At 42.4% G+C, this 22,061-nt stretch overlaps 1 protein-coding gene across 1 annotated transcript; it reads right to left on the bottom strand.

The window, feature by feature from the left end:
• Positions 1-7,333: 7,333 nt before the first annotated feature.
• LOC129760633 (uncharacterized) lies at positions 7,334-21,599 on the bottom strand. Its single transcript, XM_055758288.1, has 10 exons — positions 20,961-21,599; positions 18,890-19,028; positions 18,577-18,818; positions 18,354-18,508; positions 18,127-18,297; positions 17,663-18,057; positions 17,471-17,592; positions 17,313-17,410; positions 11,741-14,355; positions 7,334-11,670 (listed from the first exon to the last, which is right to left on the bottom strand). Exons 1-10 carry the CDS (start codon positions 21,111-21,113, stop codon positions 10,448-10,450), a joined length of 5,313 nt encoding a protein of 1,770 aa, XP_055614263.1. The 5' UTR covers positions 21,114-21,599; the 3' UTR covers positions 7,334-10,447.
• Positions 21,600-22,061: the final 462 nt, after the last annotated feature.

Below are 22,061 nucleotides of genomic sequence, written 5' to 3'. Positions count from 1 at the left end.
CACAACTGCATAATTGGGGCCTTCAACCGAAACCCAAACGCCAGGAAGTTGTACCTTAACATGCTGACGAAAGTTGAATGATGCATCATGGACGACGAAACAAATATGGAGGCCGGCTTCAAACAGATCCTCGGCAACCGTTTTTCACGGCCAAGGATAAGTTCAGCGTTCCGAAGCATGTCGGCACTCACAAGATGTCCAAATTTACGAATAAATTCCTGGTTTGGCAAGCCATCTGCACGTGCGGGAAGCGGAGTGCACCTTTCGTAACCCAGGACACGATGAACGGACAGGTGTTAACAAAAGAGTGCCTCCAGAAGCGGCTGCTTCCTCTTTTGAAGGCCCACAACGTCCCAACAATCTTCTGGCCAGATTTGGCCTCATACCACTACTCCAAGTACGTGCTGAAGTTGTATGCGGACAATAAGGTCAATATCGCGCCGAAAATGTTCAACCCTCCAAACATTCCGGAGCTCCGCCCCATCGAGAAGTACTAGGCGATTATGAAGCAGCACCTTCTTGAACGACCTAAGGTAGTGAAGATTTTTTTTGTGTGATGGTCCCATGAGGCCCATTTGGGTCCTCCCTTCACCCCTTACGCATCTTTTGAAGTGGGAGGGACAATTTATCCTTTGGATATTTGTTTATAAATTTCTTTGTCATTTTCTGTACTTCTTGGTCGTCTTATCAACTCCCGCGTATGTCCATCATTGTACAGATTCTAGGTCTGATAACACATCAGATTGCCATCACATTATAAAGATCCCATTTAGGATTCTTGCTTATGTTAAAAGGTTCTCTTCACATATAGTATTGCCATTCTTTTGAAGCTGTTCATATTCGAATTATCTTTGATGTCTTGCGGCAGGTTATTATACATCTTCAAGCCGTTGTAAAATATAGCTCGTTTTGTCATTTCTTTTTTAGCAGTTGGTAGTCTAAAATCACCAGCTCTTCTCGTATTGTAACTGTGAATATCGTTTCCGAACTGTAGATCTCGAGCCAAACATGAAGGTAACATTCCTTTTTTAATTTTATGGACAAACATCAGGCTGTTATAAGCAATGCGTTGTTTCACAGATAACCATTTAAGCATGTCGAGCATAAGAGCACTAGGTGTGTATCGGTTGCAACGTATCACAACTCTCATAATTTTATTTTGGATTTTCTGCAATCGCTTTATTTGTGTATCTGAAGCATGAAGTAGAATTGTAGAACAGTAATCAAAATGTGGCATGATAACCGACTTCACGTAAATCACGTAAATGATTTTTGACCAGAAAGTCAAATCCCGGCAAACATTTATGAAGGTATATCGCAGGAACAACAGAATTATTCAAACAAATATTCCAGATAAAAAGATTGTATTAAACTTACCAAAATAGCATATAGCTACAAAAGTGGAGGCGATATATCTACAATGACAAGATTCCAACGATTCGATTTCCCAACAAAAAGCAAAAAAAAAACGAAAAAACAAATTTCCTCGACCGAGATTTGAACTTCAGTCCTCCGAGTTTGCAGTCCGGTATCTTACCACGATGCCAACTCATCGGTTGATATGGTCCACGCTATAGTTCTATACGTGAGATTTTCTTTTTACGAACCGGCCAAAGGAAGAAACCGGAGAGAGTGTGAATTGAAGGACCGCCCATTTATCGTAAATCAGTTCACTCAAATCGTAAATGTCGAATCAGCATATTCTCAACTTTTTAGAGACATATTTACAAATTGATTAAACTGCTATCCGATTCAAATTTTTTTTGGCCAAAACTTATCGTAAATGAATGATAGAAAATCACTCAATACCAACGTGTTTACGATAGTTATTGAAAATGTCTTAATATTCGATTTGGATTATCATTTCCATTACGATTTCATGTTAGCTGGGATATCTGTTTATCCGGCAAAGTACACCATATTTTTTGGCAATTTTTTTGATTGTATAGTCCACATGCTCTATGAAGTTTAGCTTATCATCAACTTGCACTCCTAGATATTTTATTTGACGTACTCTTTCGATTACACATCCGCCAATAAGCAGATTGGCAATTCACAATTTTGCGGTGGCCTATAATCATCCAGTTGGTTTTATCGAGATTCAAGCATAATCTTCGTTGTTTCAGAAACTCAGTAATGTTTTCCAAAAAAGCATTTGCTTCATGCATTATGAGTTCTAAGTTTTTACCTGTCCAATAAGACACTGAATCATCAGCAAACAGTTTTAGGTGGCCGTGTTGTATGCACATTTTCAAGTCGTTGATGTATAAGATAAAAAGAATTGGCCCTAGAACACTTCCTTGAGGGACACCCAACTTATTTTCTTTAAACTGAGAGTAAGACGAGCTAAACTTTGTCCGTTGCATTCCATTTTCCAAGTAACTTTTGAACCAGTTTTAGACCATGCCACTTAATACAATTCTTGCTAACACATCCAACAGTTTCAGTCGATCAATCGTTTCAAACGCTCTCTTAAAGTCGAGGAAAACGGCGACTGTGTAATTCCTATTTTCAACATTCTCTTTCCATTTTCGAAGTATCGAAGCTATCGAATCTTATGGCCGGGGTTAAGGCCAAGGTGCGGGCATTTGAGTATGAACTGTAAATAAAATACGAGTAAAAAGGTAAAATGAAGTTTAATATTTATTTTTCAATCCCTGAAAATTTGATGGCAATTGGATGAAAACTCGAATTTTGCGAATCAATTTCGGGTATGGCAGTTTCATCGTGGACACCCTTTAATTCCTAAAATTCATTCGGTCCATGGCAACCGTTCTTCAATTTCTCGGACATCCCACATTCGCCAGATCACGCTCCACTAGGTCTAACCACCTTGCGAACATCTGTTTTGCAGGACAGTCGTCCGGCATTCTTGCAACATGTCCGCAACGTATCCGGCCAGCCTTAACCACCTTCTGGATACTGGGATCGCCGTTGAGTCGCGCGATTTCGTGGTTCATCGTGATTCATCCTTCGCCTCCACACTTTGTTGTCCTGCACGCCGCCAAAGATGGTTCTTAACACTCGTCGCTCGAATACTCCGAGTGTACGCAGGTCCTCCTCGAGCGATATCCATCTCTCGGATCTCACGGCTGGTGTAATTGTCTGCGGTTACCAGTGAGCCGAGATAGACAAAGTCTTCGACTATCTCCAGCTCGTCGCCGTCGATCGTGACCTTGCTATTACTGGAAAAGCGGATTAGGTCGGTCTCGGATCCGCAGGCCAGCATGTACTTCGTCTTGGACGTATAAATCATCAACCCAATCCTTCCTGCTTCGCGTTTCAGTTTGCGGTAGATTTCCTCCACCGCCGCAGATGATCTGCTGACTATATCAATGTCATCGGCAAAGCAGATAAGTTGACTGGATCTGTTGGAAATCATGCCCCGCATTTCGCCCACCGCTCGACGAATAACACCTTCTAGCGCCACGTTGAACATCATGCAGGATTGACCATCGCCTTGTCGAAGCCCCCTGTGCGATTCGAATAAACTTGACAATTTACCCGAAATCCACACACAGCCCTACGTTCCATCCATCGTCGCCTTAATCAGTCTGATCAGCTTCCCGGAAAAGCCGTTCTCGTCCATGATTTTCCATAGCTTGTCACGACCGATCGTGTCGTATGCGGCTTTGAAGTCGATAAATAGATGATGCGTAGGGATTTGTTGTTCGCGGCATTTTTGGAGGATTTGCCGTGGTGTGAAGATCTAGTCCGTCGTTGATCGTCCCTCCATGAAGCCGGCCTGATGACTTCCCACGAATCTATTTGCTTGTGGCGGTAGGCAGCGGAGTAGGATTCGGGACGAAACTTTGTAGGCTGCATTTAGGACAGTGATCGCTCGGTAGTTTTCACAGTCCAATTTGTCTCCCCTCTTGTAGAAGGGGCATATTACCCCCTCCTTCTATTCCTCCGGTAGCTGTTCTGTGTCCCAGATCCATCAACCGTATAGGCAATCGGCCAACTTGTCCGGGCCCATTTTGATGAGTTCAGCTGCGATGTCATCCTTCCCAGCCGACTTGTTGCTATCCAGCTGACGAATGGCTTCCTTAACTTCACTCATCGTTGGGAGTGGCTCCTCTACGTCGTTGGCTACACCGGCGATGTACCTTCCCCCACCGTCTTGATCTCCTGCATGTGCGCCGTTCAGGTGTTCATCGAAGTGCTGCTTCCACCTTTTAATCACCCCACGATTGTCCGTCAGGATGCCCCCATCCTTATCCCGGCACATTTCGGCTTGTAGCACGAAGCCTTTGCGGGATGCGTTGAGTTTCTGATAGAACTTTTGTGTTTCTTGGGAACGATGCAGCTGCTTCAGCTCCTCCAGGCGGCGTTTTCCTCCTGGAAAATTCGGACTTGCTGCCTCTTCCGCTGTCAGTGATACACTCCTCGTCGTTCCGTCGAGTTCGTTCCACATGACCGATGACGTTCTCCGTTGATGGCTGTCTTGATGGTATCCCAACAGTCCTCCGCTTCGTCAAGCTCGCCCTCTGCCCGGTAGCGCTGCTTCGAACGATTGCGCGTAGTCTGCCGCGACCTCCGGTTGCCAAGCAGCGTTTGATGGCCGAAGAGATGAAGCGTACCGACCGACCGGAGGAACCTGGAGAATCAAAGGCCAATTTAATACAGGACACAGTACTTAACATTCTGTCAACCAGTCTCAATGTTGCCCATCTACAGGACGGTGTCCGACTGATTACACGGAGGATAATTAAAACGGCAGTTTCTTACTCGATGAAGTATAATTTGTCGAACACAATTCTAAGTGTTAGAAAGTGCATGTGATTTCTACGAGCATTCAGAATGAAGTAAACATTTATTTGTAAGACAATTCAAATTTTTTTGTTTAAAAGGTTGAAGAGAGCGGCGGATTATCTTCATTGATTACAATTTTTTGGAGCAGCGCTGATGAACATATGTATAGAATACATGCGTTCAAATGTAGTTTTTCTTACAAACTTTTCGAATCTAACCTAAGAGTTTTGCTGGTTCCGATTCTTCATTACCCGGTTTAAGTGTTGTTGCATCATTTAGGCACTTTTTCCGGTCGGGCTTCGAAAGATTTTTCGATCAGAGTCGTTGTAGTATCCATTCACAATTTCTGTATCGAACAGTTTATGATTTTCAGCTTCAGAGACTGAAATTTTTTTTTTAATACGAATGCGCTCTTAAGTTGATTTGGAAAGTCCTGAATCTGAACACGTCGTGTGTTGTCCAGTATTTGAAAGAACAACTTGATCCTTCCCAGAATTTATAGATTTCTAGCCATTTTAATCAACTTGAGAAGGCCCAAATCAACCAACTGTATATATAGCATACTAAAACCACGCAATAACTTTGTTTACAGTAATTTTTCTATACTTGATTACTCCGTTGCTGCCAGATATCTGGTTGCGTGGAAAGCAATATTCGAAATGACTCAAACCAATCACCGTACTATAATTGATCACAATAATCAACTCGACTGAGCCTGTTGATAGGGAAAAAAGTGCCTACCAAACCGAAGTATTAAAAAAATCAGATAAGATTACGAATTCGCTCGCTCTATTATCGCACTTTCGATTCGATAGTCGAGCCAAAAGGGTGTCATAAGTCACAGTTTCTGGTGCAGTGAACTTGAAAACAATATGTCGGATATACTATCGTCCAACATACTATTGGACGTGAACCAAGCGGTGAAGGACTTTAACGAACTACCCGCTGAACAACGGAAATGTATCCTGATGAGTGTGGTCGATAAGTTGTGCAACGAAGAATTGAGTCACGTCCTTGAGATAGTTGTGTTTGTTAAGAAATATGTAAGCGGAAAATTCCCGAACGGTGACGAGGTTGTGTTGATGGGCGCAGAAGCTCTCCTTGAATATCTACGGAGACTCGAAGATTGCGTGCAAAAGTCCAGTTGTCTACTGGTCGTATTCAGTCTGTTGGACGAATTTGTTGCTGATGCCTCGGAACAACTTATTACTAAGTTCGAAAACATTCGGTATTCCCTGGAATACGTCATACGGGAGGTAGCCGACCGCATAGGCCAACCGATTGATGACGAACTGATAGCGGTTGCTGCCTTGTTCGAACAGATTAGCTACAAGGTGTTGAAGCAGTTGTTTGATGAAGCATACACACCGAACTGTGTGCTGAAGAATGTGTGCGATTTTATCGAACATCTTCCATGTATTGACCAGCAGATTCGAGCCTGTGTGGCTCTGTTTCGTCGGATGCAAATAGACTCGCAACGGCTGAGAACTGGCGTTATGTTATTGGCTTTCCGCATGAAGAAAGTTGAACAATATACAGACTTCTCGAGGGCCAAATACGCTTCAGAGTTACGCCAACTCAAACAAAAAATTCCGGAAGGTGTTTACGCCATCATTTGGAACTACGTTTCCATCTCGGTGGGACAGTTCATGACACCTGCCCCCAAATTTGATCATCTTCAGAACGTCAAGTGCAAACCCGTCTGCTGGAACCCAACTGCAACAAAAGATGCCAAGCACGAGTTCATCGCAAATGATCGGGGACTGTGCTTCACCATTCGCAACGTCCACACCGGATTGTACCTGGTCGATGATGAAAAAATTGGCTTCTGCTACGTTTCGGAATCCCACGACTTCTGGACGGTGGAAGTGGTGCGCCGTTCGGATGAGTACTTTTATAAGGTCAGCAATCAAAAAACTGGCAGTGTGCTGACTTCACCCGATGACGTTAGGCTGGAAATAAGTACCAGTGAGCATCTTGACGATCGCTACAGCCTGGTGGATCTGAGCGATCGATCCCTGGTGCTGGTGCAGAAATTCGTACTCAATAGGCCTGGAGGACGATGCAGCATTCAGTGATTTTGTGGATGGAATTGAATAAAAGTCATCAACGGTCACTTGTGTAAGGTTTGTTCAGAGGTTCCGGGAAGGTATCACATTCAGCTTTTTTTTAACTGACGGTTTTCTATTCGTCTGGCCTTGACTATCAATCTTTCAAAAAAAAATTTTCCGAAAGCGTTTCAATTTTTCTGTTTCACCTCTAACTTTTCAGTATTCATCGCCACTCAGTTCAACCCTGATTCCTTTCTTAATATGCCGGTGCTGCCATCTTTCGGGCTCTAGCGATATCCCTCCGGATTTCTGTAAGACATCGTTGAAAGCGTATTTTATCTATTTGTAAGATTTATTCGTCTTACTCCCGCGTATGTCCATCACGCATTTTTCGCCAGCTAATACCAATTCACGCAAAGCTTTCAGCTATCTTGATCAGTAACAGTAACTCCAACGTAGTAACAAGCTACAATAATCTGAGTACAAAAGGGCACACTTTCGGATCTGCACAGTAATAATCCCGGAGATTGAATTGTTCATAGTTATTTTGAAGTATATTTTAAATTTCTTACTTTTATCTTGTGTACAAAAAATAATAATTTAATTTAATTAAAAACCTATGTCCAGTAGTTTTACAACTGCTGCTTTTTTCCACTGCTTCACGTTTTAGTTCGATAAGAATAATACTTTTTGAATTTTTTTTAACTGCTTTCTGCTTTTTCTCTTTCTACCATCTTCCGTTGCTCCACACCGTGCCAAGGAAAAGCGACACGGAATTTTCTTCGTCCTTTTTCTTCTACTCATTATGCCGTTTGTATTTGATTTTCATAAACGCCCGTTTGTTTAGCAGAGTGTTCTAGGCTCTGTTCTTGCTTCAAATTTCTCGTTAGGATAAAGATTGTTGTAAAGAGTGTAGTTTTTTTTTATTTCATTCGTTTACTAGCCAATAATTTTACATCGCCTCCTTCTTATTTTTGCCGTTTTCAATCTCACTATTTATGTTGTGTTTTATGCTGTTGCTTATAATTTTATCTTTTTGAAGAATTTTTTTTTGTTTCGATTCGTTATATTCTGACTTCTAGTTGAATTTAGTAGTTTTTCCAGAGTTACATGAAAATGACAACTGCTTTTTACTTTTGTTTCTGTTGGTTGGTAATTACAATATTCAAGCGCAATCAGAATTTGTAGTTTTTTGTTGTTTTGTTGTATCTTTACTTAGTTTTTTACTCATCAGCTAAAACATATGCACACTTCAAATTGTATTTGTTAATTTTGCTTTCTCGTTCTCGCCCTGAAAACCACCTAGGACGTGTCAAATATGTTCTATGCCTCGGCAAGGAATTTTGCTTCTTTAATATGTATGTCAAAGTTACTCTATGCAACCACGGAAAACTTTTAATAAGCTTCAACTAGTTTGAACTTTATACAAGTACACGTCACACACACACAAGTCTTGTTTGCAATGCTACCAAACACAAATACATACTTTCTTCTGCAGTCATCCAATATTAACAAGGGTTCTCTTCCATTCTCAAGTATTATTACGATAGCTTCCATCTCTCAAACAAAGACAACTCTCAAACGACATCGATGATTTCCAAACCCAGAACCAAATATTGATATGAGAATATGGAAAGATGCGTTTTGCTTGTCGTTTCTTTTTTTTTTGTAATTCACCGCATACGCGTTTTACAAATCACATACACAAGAACAATTTAAAACAATTGTCTTTTTGTTGTTTTCTTTGCCCTTTTTTGGGTCGAGTTTGGGAAAAGTTTACACACTTTGTCATTCTGATCGCTCGAAAAGCCGACCGAAAAATCGGAAAAGAAAACTGTAAGCGTTTTTTGTCTATTTTTTATACTTTTTATCCATGCTGAATATTCAGAAAAGAGGAAAATGGGATCTCTATCAATACCGTAGCATATCCACGAGAATCACGTTGTCCGTGCAAAGAAGATACAATTAATATTAACTATAATATTTATCTGTCCATTTTACAAATATTTAGGATTTATGATTTTATTACAATGCTAGTTTTAATGGTATTATTAATAGCATACTTCGCGCGGTAGAAAAAAGAAATTTGGACATAGCGCTGAAGATTACATATCGGTTATCCTATGCACAGAAAAATGTTCTTCTCTTGTCTCCGGACTTGTCACGACCAAAATATCCCTCGTCCGAACGTTCAAAGACTGGGAGTTATTATACTCTCATTTCTCTGATCGCTCTAAGAATTTACGATGTAGAGTGAAAAATACACTGAACTATCAGTTAGATATTATTTACAACCAACTTCATTCCAAATTCATTACTTATATTGTAATATACAAATCTTAGTCTTTCACTGGAAGTTTTGGCCGCAACATTCCAGACCTGAGCTACTAGTTATCGCATGTTAAGATTGTTTTTTTAATATCGATGAGAAGCAAATTAAATGGCTATGGTGACAACATCGATAAAAAACAGAAAGCGGTGAGATAAAACGATCTTTTTTTAAAAACAACCACATAAAGAATTGATCGAAGTACAAAGTTATATTCGCATACTTATGTTTTTTTAATGAATTTATCTCATATTAAGTTCAAGAAATTCATCGAATAAATTGAAAATGGTTTGAAATGAAATAAACATTTTAGATATTAACGATAATCATGGTCTTCGAGAAATATACAGTTGCAGGCAGCTTATCAACTTGAATGCAACATTTCACTAAACATGCCGTTATAAATACTCAAGTATAATCAGATCAGTGCTGTGCGGGTCACTTCGAAATTACATTTTGATAGCAATCAGCAATTTTGCTTCAACGATGAAAACGATTTAGTTGTGTAACAACTAAAGACAACATAAAAAGGCAAATACAAAACGACTTTAAAGACTCAATATCACAAGTTCCATGTTTAGAACAGTTGACAAAAAATACTAGCAACAAATTTCAAATCTGATCTATGTTCCCAATTTTTTTAATCTTATATGTTTTACTGAAATATATTAAGTTAACAAAAGGCCCTTGTTTGTCAAAAGATTTATCTATTTTGTAATATTAGGATAGCTCCACAAAAAAACAATACACTTTCCTTTGAAGTCAAGAGATTCCTATTTTAGAAGTATGTTGCTTGATAATCGTTGAAACCAATGAGGAGGCCTTTCAAATGAATTAAGAAAATAGTCACAGACCAAAACATATTAAAAAAAAGGAAGTTTTTCCAAAGCTACAATCCATTCGAATTTTACTTTAAAAAACGAATGGCCAATCGAATAAATAGATTAAGCTGCTTTCTTGCCAATCGCACAAATTGCAGCAGCACTATCTACACATGCATATCCGTGTACACTGCAACAGCTGCTCGATTAAACTGATAAGATCTGAAGAAGTTAATCTACGAGCTATGACAATGTTTCTGTGGGATAAAATGGGAATGCTCGGGAGCCAAAAATCTATAGACCAAGATTATACGAGAGACTAGTAGAAGATATTTTTGCTTCATTTTCGTTTTTTCCTTACACTGTGACACCGATGACAAGAGAATTGAATCTTACAAATGTATGTGTGGGTTTTTTTTTTCTTGCGTTACTGACAAATAAAAGATTATAATTAACAACAGTTACCTAATGAGCTGGCCGCTCTTCGATTCTCACCTATTGGTAATGTTGATTGTGGTAGGTGGGTTGGCGGTCGTGACAGAAACCGCAGACGACGACACAGACTGAATTCCGGTGCTTCCACTGCCAGCACCAGAATTACTTATGCCACCAGCACTGACGCTTACCAGTGAAGCAGAACTTGAAGACGTTGGAACGATCATAGACGTAACCGAGGTAGTCGTCAATCCCGTATCATTGGAAACATTAGCACCGCCGGAAGAGGCGGCAGCCGCGGTCATTGCGGCTGCTGAAGCCGATGCCACCGAGGCCGGCGTTACTTGAATAAACTTTATACTGTTGGTGGCATTGTTTGTCGCGACTGCTACGGTCGTTGTGCCACTGCCATCCTGCTGATGCTGTTGTTGGCTAGCCGCCTGTAACTGCTGAGCACGAATACTAACCGCTGGTATCCGTTGTATTCCTTTACTATTTACAATTGCGGTTGTTGGTGACCCTCCCAAAATGTTCTGTACACTAGTCGTTGTTTGCTGTTGTTGCTGCTGCTGTGCCTGCAGGGCGCCTACATTGTTCATCAACTTTTGCTGTTGGATCGGTTGGATAATATTAACAACTTTCGGATTTATCTGAGCCAGAAACTGCCCACGACTGTTCTTGATGTTGGCATAAACTATCCGATTTTTATCTGCATCGAACAGCATATTAACCGTCTTTTCCAATTTGACATGCTGCTGTTGACCGGGTTGGCCGCCAGCGACCCCAGTCCCACTAGCAGATGATTGACCCTGGGCACCGAGTTCTTGTACCTGCTGGAACTGTTGCGGATTTATTGCAATTTTCCCATGAGGAGAGGCAGCTGCAGCAGCCATCAACTGACCGGCAGCTTGTTGGATCAGCTGAGGCGATGAAGTAAGAATGATCTTGTTCTGCGTCGTCTGTTGTCCCGGACCCTGGCCGTGACTCGGTGCTGCTGACAGGATCGTTATTGGTTGCTGCAGAGAGTTTTGGTGGATCACATTGTAGGTACTCGTGCCAATCGAACCTCCTGCCTGATGTTGCAGTTGTTGCTGCTGAACTACCTGTGCCGTACCGTGATTAGCCGGTGAAGCTGATTTTACGATCATTTTTTGCGACGATACCAGCGCCTTTGTGATCATCTCCAGTTGTTTCTTATTGAGATCACCAGCCTTCTGGCCGGCGGCCAGTTTCTGGTTAATAAGCGTATGGAACTTGGGGTTGATGACATTTTGCTTCACTAAAAAAATAAAATAAAATTATCAGTTTTAGAAGCTGACCACCAGCACCACCACGAAATTTAAACTTACATGTCTTATCGTTCGGTCCATTGATGGCCTTCTTCATCGGTGACTGTCCCGGTGCAGCCGTCGCTGTTAACACATACGTTTCACCCTGATGGGGTAGTGTGGCATGCTGAATCTGAATTTGTTGCGGTTGTCCCGTCCCGTGGGATTGCTGGTGCTGCTGTAGTGCCTGTTTTGCGGTTGCTGTCAACACCTGATTTCCGCTGACTGTAACGATATTTCCCCCACCGGAAGCAGCCGCGAGCTGCTGCATCTGCTGCTGAGATAATACAATCGGCGTCGTATGCTGCACGATATAGCTCCCGGTGGGGGTTGACGTTCCGCTGCTGCTGGCACTACCCCCGGTAGGTGTTCCTGTTATTGTGATCTGTTGCTGCTGCGTAGGATGATGGACTACTGGCACAGTGGTTTGTGCCGTAGCCATCAATGGATTCAGTACGGTTGAAGAAGTTCCCACTGCATTCTGTTGTTGCTGTACAACTTGCATCGTTGATGGAGAAGTTATCAGGAAAGATGTACTCTGCGGCACTGGAGAAGCAGTAAGACTGGACGGAACCGACGACAAATGATTCAATGGTTCCAATTTGATCTGTGGGGCTGACAGAGACTGATAGAAACTTGTATTGGCGTTTCCTGTCGGAATCACGGTTGTATTAGTTTGCAGTTGTGGTGCAGATTGAGTGGACGCAGCTAGTAGCTCGTCGGGTGGTTCGATTTTGATCTGATCGGCGGGTACGGTGGCGGATATCGCATCTTCTTCGGTTTTTACTTCAGCCATTGAAGGTGAAGAATTAGTTGCCGAGTCAGTTTTCTCTGCCTCAGCAGTGACTTCTAGTTCGCCATCGGAATGCTTCTTAAAGAGCTCTTCTTGGGGCGGGTTTCTTACGACTATGTAGCTGCTGCCGACAGCAAAATTACACCGTTTCAAAATCTTCCGCCGCTTGCTTTTGAATCTCTCTACATTAGATGGTTTATCGAAACCAACCAATTCCGAACAATAGCCTATTTTGTTAACCGGCAGCCCGTCAACCAGAGGAGGATTAACAAATTCGTTTATTGCTACCAAAGCGTCCTCCTTATTCTCCCCACCAGCGCCTGCACCGGCTTCATCGCCTACCTCCAACTGGTTCAGGATTCCATCTTCCAGGATTCCATTCCAGAAATTGCTTGTCTGGTTTAACGATTTCATATCGTCGATTTGGCACTCTTGCAAGATTTTGTCCAGCATCTTCTCGTCTTCATTGGACTCATTCAAGCTAAGATTCAGATCATTTAAGCTATCGCCACTGAGATTGTTATCCGAGTTAGAACATGTTTCAAGCTTAATGCCCAGCTCGTCGGCATCCTTTCGATTGGTAGCAGAACCCTCCAAGCCCAGCGGATGTGGTTCCACCAAACTGTCCAGCGCAAATGGTTTCGTTCGGAACAAGGATCCTACCGCTGTTGCTTCCGATCGATTAAAAACATCTGCTGGCAATTCGTCACCCAAAGCCTGTAATTCCAATGCTATCCGATTAGCATCCGTTTGGAACAAAGGATCATTGTCGAGCAAAAGGTCTTGATCATCCAACGGAAGAGGTTCCGGTGTTTTTGGCCGAAAGTGTAGCCAACTTGATTGGATTTCGTTCAGTAACTCTGAATAGACGCCGGCAATGAGCGAACTGTCCCCTGCCTCCGCTTCTTGATTTTCATCTATCCCATTGTAGGACTGAGATTGCATTGACCCACTAGAGCACAAAGCTGTAGCAGACAAATGTTGCTGCATCGACCTTGAGGACAAATTTTGTTGGAACTGGGATAGTCCACCCTGTTCTACATTACCGCTAATACTATTATTGAACGATTGGATAAAATTGTTTCTACTATTGAAGTAACTACTGCTATTGAAGCTGTTGTTTTCTGGCCGACTGCTGATGTTACTGCTGCTATTGTTACTAATCCGATGCCTATAACTATTATTTACATTGTCTATCATGTGCTCGTAATCTTCCAGGACTTCCTGTTTTACCGTCACAATATCGCCAGCTTCACTCTTTATCACATTATTTTCTGAGTTATTCACACTACCACTAATATTAGTACTTACAAACGTCGACGAAGACGTTGGAACCGTCGTTGATGTCCTTTCATCACTGCACGACACTTCCTCTTTTATTTCTACCCCCGTTGATAGCCCCTCATTACTTCCTACTCCCGATTTAACTGTACCACTGTTTTCTTCTGTTCGTCGGATCAATCCGACACCACTCATGAACAACTCATCCAGGTCCGTTTCTTCCTTGATTACCAATTGCCTTCGGCAAGGGACCGCCGACCGACTCAAACTGCCAGTTCCAGAAGTGCCAACACTTAAACCACTGACAGTACTACTAACTGCCTTCTTGCTGTCAACCGGTGGATCGAGATCCGTCACCACATTCGAGGTGCTTCCCGGAAGCGGCACCACGATGCTTTCCTCTTCTGGTTCCGCTGCCACAGCTGCTGCCGGTGTCGTTTCCGATTCGATGATCTTGTAGTCCAGCCGAGTCCACAGATCGTCCAAATCCGTGCTAACCCGATCGATTATAACCCGACCGCCTCGACCTATCCTTCTTCGGGCGAAGCCGATACAACGGGGCCTGAAACGGAAACGAAAACCTGTTATTGCAGTGATAAAACGTTTTAACAGATGCAAATTTGTTGAACCTCGACTTCGCGGAAATAAGTATTGTAAAGTACGTCTAATTTAATATGTACCGAGTGTATATCAAGTGATCATATAAAATCCTAAAGAGGTTCTGTGAAAGTTTCAGTGAAAGTGGCATGATTTTAACTTAGGAAAATAGGAATTAGGAATAAAGGCAAGACGAGCGCCTTAAGCTTACGCGTGATTAATAAAAATTAAGTATAAGTTAGTTCAATTAATGGTCCCGCGTCGATTCTCCGGCGCATAGGGCCCTGGTAAAAGACCTTCACTGTTGACGATCCGGAGCCAGCGTTTTCACTTGGTCCTAGTCAAGACTCTCGTCGACATGTTCGTATTTCGTCAGCTAGGCTTCGCCGCCACGAGTTTCTGGGTCTGCCTCTTCTTCAATGTCCTACTGGCTGGATTCCATTCAAGCGCCTCTCTGCAAATCTCGTTCTCATCTTTTCGCAGCGTGTGCCCAATCCATCTCCACTTACGTTCCAGTAACAGGCGACCAATCGCGGATGATATTTCGCAGGCAGCGATTCACAAATGCTCGCAGTTTTAACGTCGTCATCGCATATGTGCACCAAGTTTCACACCCGTACAACAATACGGATTTAACGCTCGACTTGAAGATTCGGATTTTCGTCCATAGAGAGATCTGGCGTGACCGCCAGGTGTTCCGGAGACTCGCAAGTTACCGGAATTGGATCGGACAAGGACTTTGCACGATAATGCCTCGTACTGTGCTTCGATGAGATGGAGTAGTTCCCTAGGACTCCTCGTCGCCTTAGAGCCGCCCAGATGTTTTCATGCTTTTTCGAAATCAACGAACAGCAGCAGAGGACAGTCCTGGAATTTGTTGATTTGTTCCATTATTATTTGTAGCGTTGTGATGGTCCTCACATGATCGTCCGGATCGGAATCCAGCTTGTTGCCGTCGGAGGGTAGTGTCAATTTTCTCATGGAACCTGTTCAGGATTACTTCGCAGAGTACTTTGAGGGTTGTACAGATCAACGTTATGCCTCGCCAGTTACCGCACACTGTCAGGTCTCCTTTCTTCGGGACCTTAACGAGGATACGCTGCATCCAGTCGGCTGGGAATGTTGCAGTATCCCAAATGTCAGCGAAAAAACGGTGCAACATTTGTGCTGACAAGGCAGGGTTGGCTTTCAACATTTCAGCAGGGAAGCAATCGATCCAAGGTGCATTGTTGGATTTCATGTCTTTGATTGCCGCTTCTAATCCAGCCACTAATGCGACTTGCTGTTGGCGCTTCGAGCTGCGGGTTTTGTTAGCCATCGCTATTCGTGACTCGGAAGAGTTGTTCGAAGTGCTCAGACCATCGTTTAAGCTGATCTGTTCGATCGATCAATAACTAACTCACCTGCTCGGTTTTTCAGCGACATTCTTGCATTAGTCCTTGCACCACTAAGGCGGCGAGAAATGTCATAAAGTAATCGAATATCTCCATTGGCGGCGGCTCTTTCTCCCTCTTCGGCTAGGGAGTTTGTCCAGACTCTCTTGTCTCGTCTAGAAGCTCATTTATGCAGATGCTTTGGCTGACCCGGTACATGCCTTCTACTGTTCTGTTTGTCGCCAGTTCCGAGGCTCGGGATTCAAGTTGTTCTACGCATGCAGGTGAAAATCTGGATTCTCCGACCGGCGAACGTCGTATCGACACCCGACTTTCTCCTCGAACCGTTGGACACGCGCAACTCTCAGTCGTATCTCGCCGAAGACGAGATGGTGGTCAGTTTCAATGTCTGCGCTTCGTTCGTTACGGACATCAAGAAGGCTTCTCTCCATTTTCGGCTGATGCAGATGTGATCAATTTGATTTTCTGTTCGACCATCTCGGGATACTCAAGTGACCGTATGTGCTGTTCGATGGGGGTAGAGCGATCCACCGATCACAATGTTGTTGATACAAAATTTTAGAAACAGCTCTCCGTTTTCGCTCGTCTGATTGTCGGAGCCTTTTTTGCGTTGAAGTCGCCCAAATAGATTTAAATGTCACCCTTCGGAATTTACTCAACCACGTTGTTCACTTGACTGTAAAACTGCTCTTTCTCCTGCAAATTGGCACCGTCAGTTGGTGCATAACACTGGACCATTGTAAAGTTTCTAACCCGTGTTCTAAATCTGGCTACGATTATTCTTTCGTTTATCGGTTCCCATCTAATGAGGGCCGCATGGGCCTGCGAGCTTAACAGGAAACCAACTCCTCGTTCCCGAGTAGCGTGTTTTCTGCCAGAGTAAAGCAAGCCTTGCCCGAACTATGTCTTGTGTTCTCCAGTGTCCAGGCCAATGGACTTCGTTGTGTTCATGCTGAAAGTCGTCGCCAAAGTTCCAAGTCATATAAGTATAATAACTTGAAACTTAATTGAGAGATGGCAAGGGTGGGATGTGAGACACTTAAAAAATATGATAAATAGCCAAAGACCTGGTCAAACTGCTGAAAAGATGAAGACAGTGAACATTTTAAATATCCGACGGTTTGCCGAAGTACGAGGTAGAATGATTCTTAAATTCCAACGATTATAAAAAGTATTTTTTGGAAAACAAAAAGGTGCAATTCGTTCATATTCTCGAGAGGCTTTTTGTAGGTGCCTCAAAATTTCTTTTTTCACCACATGGAAGCTAAATGATGTTTTCTAAAAAAACATGCATTCACCAAATGAAATTCCAGTGCTTTATATGACAGTGAATACGAAAAAAATGTACTACAACTTGGTTATTGCCAAAACTATAACAAGTGTTGAGATATGGCAATTAATAGATTGTAGAACTTTCCTCTACCTGTTTGAAATTTAGACAAAGAATCCGTTTATCGATTCAAGTCCCATGGAAAACAGGAGTTCATTCAAAACTGCCCAGATACATTATCGAATTTACGACTCTTACCTTGGATATCGTAACGAAGTTAGCGCAAACCGATACCGCGGATCTGCCGTTCCATTTTCCTCCTTCGAAACCCACGGCCAGTCTCCTTTCGCAACGGGCTACAACAAAACAAAAGTCGATTACGAAAAAACCACAGACAGATAACAATTACAGCGTACCTTGTAATATTGGCAGTTTTTGCTCCGCCGAAACGCGTAGGTGTATTCCTCCTCCGAAGCGGTGCTCCCTTGCAGGTTAGCCAATTCTTCTTCGTCGGAAGAAAGTGCCGGATCGGCGGTGCCTAAAATAGCCAGTGAGTAATGTTAGCAACCGACAACCCACAGAGCAGCACAGGTCTAGCAATATCTCACCGCTGCCTAGTACACTTCCACCCAGGGAATCCCGTACTCCCGAACCCGTTACCCCAGCGGAACCAGCCAGCCCTGCTGAACCGGCCGGATGGTACTGATACGAGTATCCGGCAGAACCGTGTCCAGCACCGTGACCAGAACTGCCGGCTGCAGCAGAACCACTGGATCGATCCTTCTGGATTTTGTGTTTTCGCTTCTTATACTGACGCTTCTCCTTACGACTACTGCCACCCATCGCTTCGGCATCGCGCTTATTCGACCCACTAACGCCATGATACTGTGACGATGAGCCGCTGCCGTACGATCCTAGTCCGGAAACACCGGCAACACCCGGAACACTACCACTCGCATGGTGCGCCGAATATTGATTGGAATAGATGGGTGCAAATGCAGGTCTGGAATGGTTAGAAGGGGTTGGAATTATAATACTTTCAGTTTCAAAATCCCGAAAACGTGGATCGAACCTGGACGCTTTGGTTGCGTTGGAAGTGAACTCGGCCAGCATCTGACCGTTGAAGTCTTGCGCGTGATATCGCTTTTCGTATACTTCAATGGTCAGGTGCAGCTGTTCTCGCTTCATCTTTTCCCGCCGTTTGATCATCTCCAGCAAGGTAACTGCTCGACTTAGATCCCGCCTAAAAAGTGATTGCGTTAGAAAACATTTAACTTCAACAGGCTTAATATAGCAAACCTCAGTTTAAGCATTTTCTCGTAAGACGATTCGTCGTTTTTGCGGTTCTTTCGGGTTTGCATCTTCTCCGTTCGCCTTCGGAATGCCAGATAAGGATTGTTGGGGGTGGTGTTACCTCTGCTTTCGGTTTTCACCGAGAGGATGAGCGGGTGTTGCTAAAATTTAAAAGACACAGAAAATAAACATCGCTGTCCCAAATCTTTCCCGCAAATATCGCGCTTACCATTTTTAGCCGTTTGTTCAGCCAATAATCGTACACCGCTATGCTGATTTCGTCGTCCTGTTTGAGCAGGGCTTTGGCTTCGTTCAGCGTCACCACCGTCTGGCCGGAGCTCTTCTCCAGTCGATCCATCATCGTTTCGAACTTGAGCGGGTCCAGATCTAGCCGTTTGCCCTGGGTACTGACCCACGTCTCGTCCGAGCTGTCCATGTCGTAGTCCGGCACGTCCTGCTCGAGATTTAGAGCTGTTTCGGAGAGGAAAACGGGGACAGTTAGGAATATTTTAAACTGAATCTTACTTTTTAAATTCACTTACGTTGCATGTGGATCATCTGTTTGGGCATTTTGTAATCGGCTGTGTAGTACCGCTCGTAGAATTCCGAATCGGTCGTCTCGTAGACTTCCGGGGTAGGAATGATGAGGCCGGTACATATTGCGCGCTGCAGATGGTGTTCCTGCGAAATATTGATAGGGAAGATGAGAAATTTGATTTTACGAAACTCCATTATAAAAAAAAACTTTGGGCTTATATCTTCTATGGTTATGTACTACAACTTGGTTATTGCCATAACCATTTGAAAGCGTTATGGCAATTAATTGATTGTAGATATTTGATTTTCCTGCTTTAATAATAGACATAGAATTCGATTTCAATTCTAGTCCCATGGAAAACAGGATAATAAAAGACACGTATTGATAACAACTCGTTAAAAAATTTGTTTTACTTAAGTCCATGCTGCTGAAGTTTGTGTTATTGCTTATTATAAGTTTGTACTACAACTTGGTTACTGCCAAAACCATTTGATAACGTTATGGCAATTAATTGATTGTAGACATTTGATATTCCTGCTTTAATAATAGACATAGAATTCGATTTCAATTCCAGTCCCATGGAAAACAGGATAATAAAACACACGTATTAATACCAACTCGTTGAAAAAAATTGGTTTTACTAAAGTCCATCCTGCTGAAGTTTGTGTTATTGCTTATTATTAGTTTGTACTACAACTTGGTTATTGCCGAAACCATTTGATAACGTTATGGCAATTAATTGATTGTAGACATTTGATTTTCCTGCTTTAATAATAGACGTAGAATTCGATTTCAATTCTTGTCCCATGGAAAACAGGATAGTATAAAACAAACTTTCCACAAGGAATTCCTTATTACAAAATTTCTGCTTAATTTCATAGAAAAAAGTAAGTAAAGCGTTTTATTCGAACTAGAGAAGGTTGAAGGAAGTTAAGTAAGAAAGAGATTTGGAGACGTGGTACTACTAGTCTTGATGTTTTCCCTTCATAATGTACTGGGATTTACAGGGATTACAGCGTTTCAGGGGTATAACTTTTGCGTTCGTTGAACTACATATAATGCTTTTTTATTACAGCTAGTTTTATTAGGTCTTTTACTTTAACAAAGTTTAAATGTGCCGGGTGTTTAACATACATATAACGCTGTTCAAGTTTAAGAAAAGGCGACTTTAAGGGAGTTAAACTGGTTTGTTTAGTGTTGGCTACTTTTTTTTCTATTTTCATCTGATACATTGAACGTGGAACAGGTCTGGTAAGGATTGAGGGTTGATTCCTTTCCGATTTCAATGTATGTACTGTGCAATGATTCTTCTTATAGTTTTGACTGTAATGGGCTGTTCAGTGATAAAAAATTCTGGATAGACTTCTTTTTTGAATGTCCGTATTTTAGACAATTTAATGTAAATTTGAAATGGTAACTTTTTTTGTAATTTCATTGAGTAACGTTAGCCTTCTTTGCTAATACATAAGATTAAAGAGAATGATTTCGGCAAATCAACTGATTGTTTGATACAAAATAAAAACTGTTTTTTAAGTCTCCTTTGTGCTTAAAATTTCCTGAATCAATGTATCAATTCTGACAATGCAAATTGTTGCAATTTCTCAACAAATATAAAAAAAAAATACCAAAAATTTTAAAGTTATAAGTTTGCCGAAATATTTTTGTTTACTGTCTGAAAAAATATCAGCAGCAGCACCACCACCAGCAAGAGGCAAACAAACAAAACATGACTTTCATCTGCGCTATCATTTTCACCCTTAAGCTGCCACAAAGCAGAGCAAATGAAAGGGGACAGGCAAATTTTTTTACGCGCCAATCGACCGAACAAAACGTAAACATTGCCGATTTTTGGTGGGTTTTGCCCGGAACCGGATCCGGACGGCGATTCTGGACGGTCAACTGGCCTTGGTTCGGCTATTTGCACCGGAAACCGGCGAGATAATCGCAAAAATTTACCCCTTTTCTGCAGTTCGTTCCTGCTCGTATATTTGCAAGCATTTGTCAAGATGGCGGCACGCAGAAAACGAGGTTTCCAATTTTGACACAATGAGGAAAAAATGGAAATCAGGGCTTACCGATTCTTCCTCTTTTTCCATCCCACTCGGCATCTGTGGAACGGCCCGGTTGATGGCCGAATATTCCGGCAGGTCCGGAAGTTCCTCTGCCAGATAAATGGGCATTGGTTTCGAGGGATCCAGGGCCCTGGCCCGAAACGAAAGCTTCGACATTTTTTTTTTCTTCCTTTTCTGCTTCTTTCCACTCTCTCGGCCTGCTGTGTTATTCTTCTTGTTTTTCGTTCCTCTTGTATTGCTTTCTCTTTCCTCTCCCTGATCCGATGTTGCTGAACGCCTTTTTGTTGACTGTCACCCGTCTCTGTCGCTCCCCTGCCCACACCTCGTCACTTCTTCTTCTTATCCAAAACTACGTGCAAAAAAAACTACAACGAACGGGAACCCCGAAAAAAAAAAAAAAGAAGAAACGAAAAACACGCGACGACGGATTTGTCCACTTCCAAGGTCCTCGCGGAGGTCCACCGGGACCCAGGGTCAACGCGTCGAAGCCGGATCTAGTTCATTCCGATGGCCACGTCGCGCTCGCACTCTGTTACAAACGGAAAACCGATTTTTTCTATTCTCGTCTCTAGAGCGTGGTTACGGAAAGCCATAATGGCGGCTCCAGTCAACTACTGCGCTCTTGTTCTAGCTTTGGCTTGCTCGGATGGTGCGACTTTTGCCATCGCCCAGATTGCACGAAAATGTCTGTTTTTCGTGCACCGGATTGCCAGAATATTTTCGATCTTCTCATGTACCAATTAATTCAAAACTACCGTTTTAACCAAACTCCAAACATAATATATTAATAGTTATAACTATTAATGAACTATTATTATTCATTCTCGACTCGTTTCTGATAAATATTGGTTGAAAACTTTGACAATTAAAAAAAATTGGAAAAGGTCTAAGAATCGTGATAAATTTTAAGGAACGTGTTAATATTTGACCAATAAAAAAAATCTCTGAAAATGGTTTTTTTATTCTTTGTTTATTTTTCTACTTAAAACTCAAAAAATGGAAAATAAGATTTTTTAATGCTGTTTCAAGGATTCAGTATACAACTTTCCGAGAGCCTAGAACGCCAGAATTTATACACAAAACTAAAGAGACTACAATCGAAAG

This window comes from Uranotaenia lowii, unplaced genomic scaffold, assembly GCF_029784155.1.
Source record: "Uranotaenia lowii strain MFRU-FL unplaced genomic scaffold, ASM2978415v1 HiC_scaffold_693, whole genome shotgun sequence".
NCBI lineage: Eukaryota > Metazoa > Arthropoda > Insecta > Diptera > Culicidae > Uranotaenia > Uranotaenia lowii.
The sequence above is the reverse complement of the archived record's forward strand: the minus strand, read 5'-3'. Positions and strand labels throughout refer to the sequence as shown.

Bases quoted from the DNA above. Each gene is read 5' to 3' on its own strand.
- LOC129760633 (XM_055758288.1), bottom strand. From the start codon at position 21,113: ATGTCGAAGCTTTCGTTTCGGGCCAGGGCCCTGGATCCCTCGAAACCA. The intron at 18,509-18,576 runs GTAAGCGCGATA...TTTAAATTTTAG, and splicing joins TGAACAAACGGCTAAAAATG to CAACACCCGCTCATCCTCTC. The intron at 11,671-11,740 runs GTAAGTTTAAAT...TTATTTTTTTAG, and splicing joins TGGACCGAACGATAAGACAT to TGAAGCAAAATGTCATCAAC.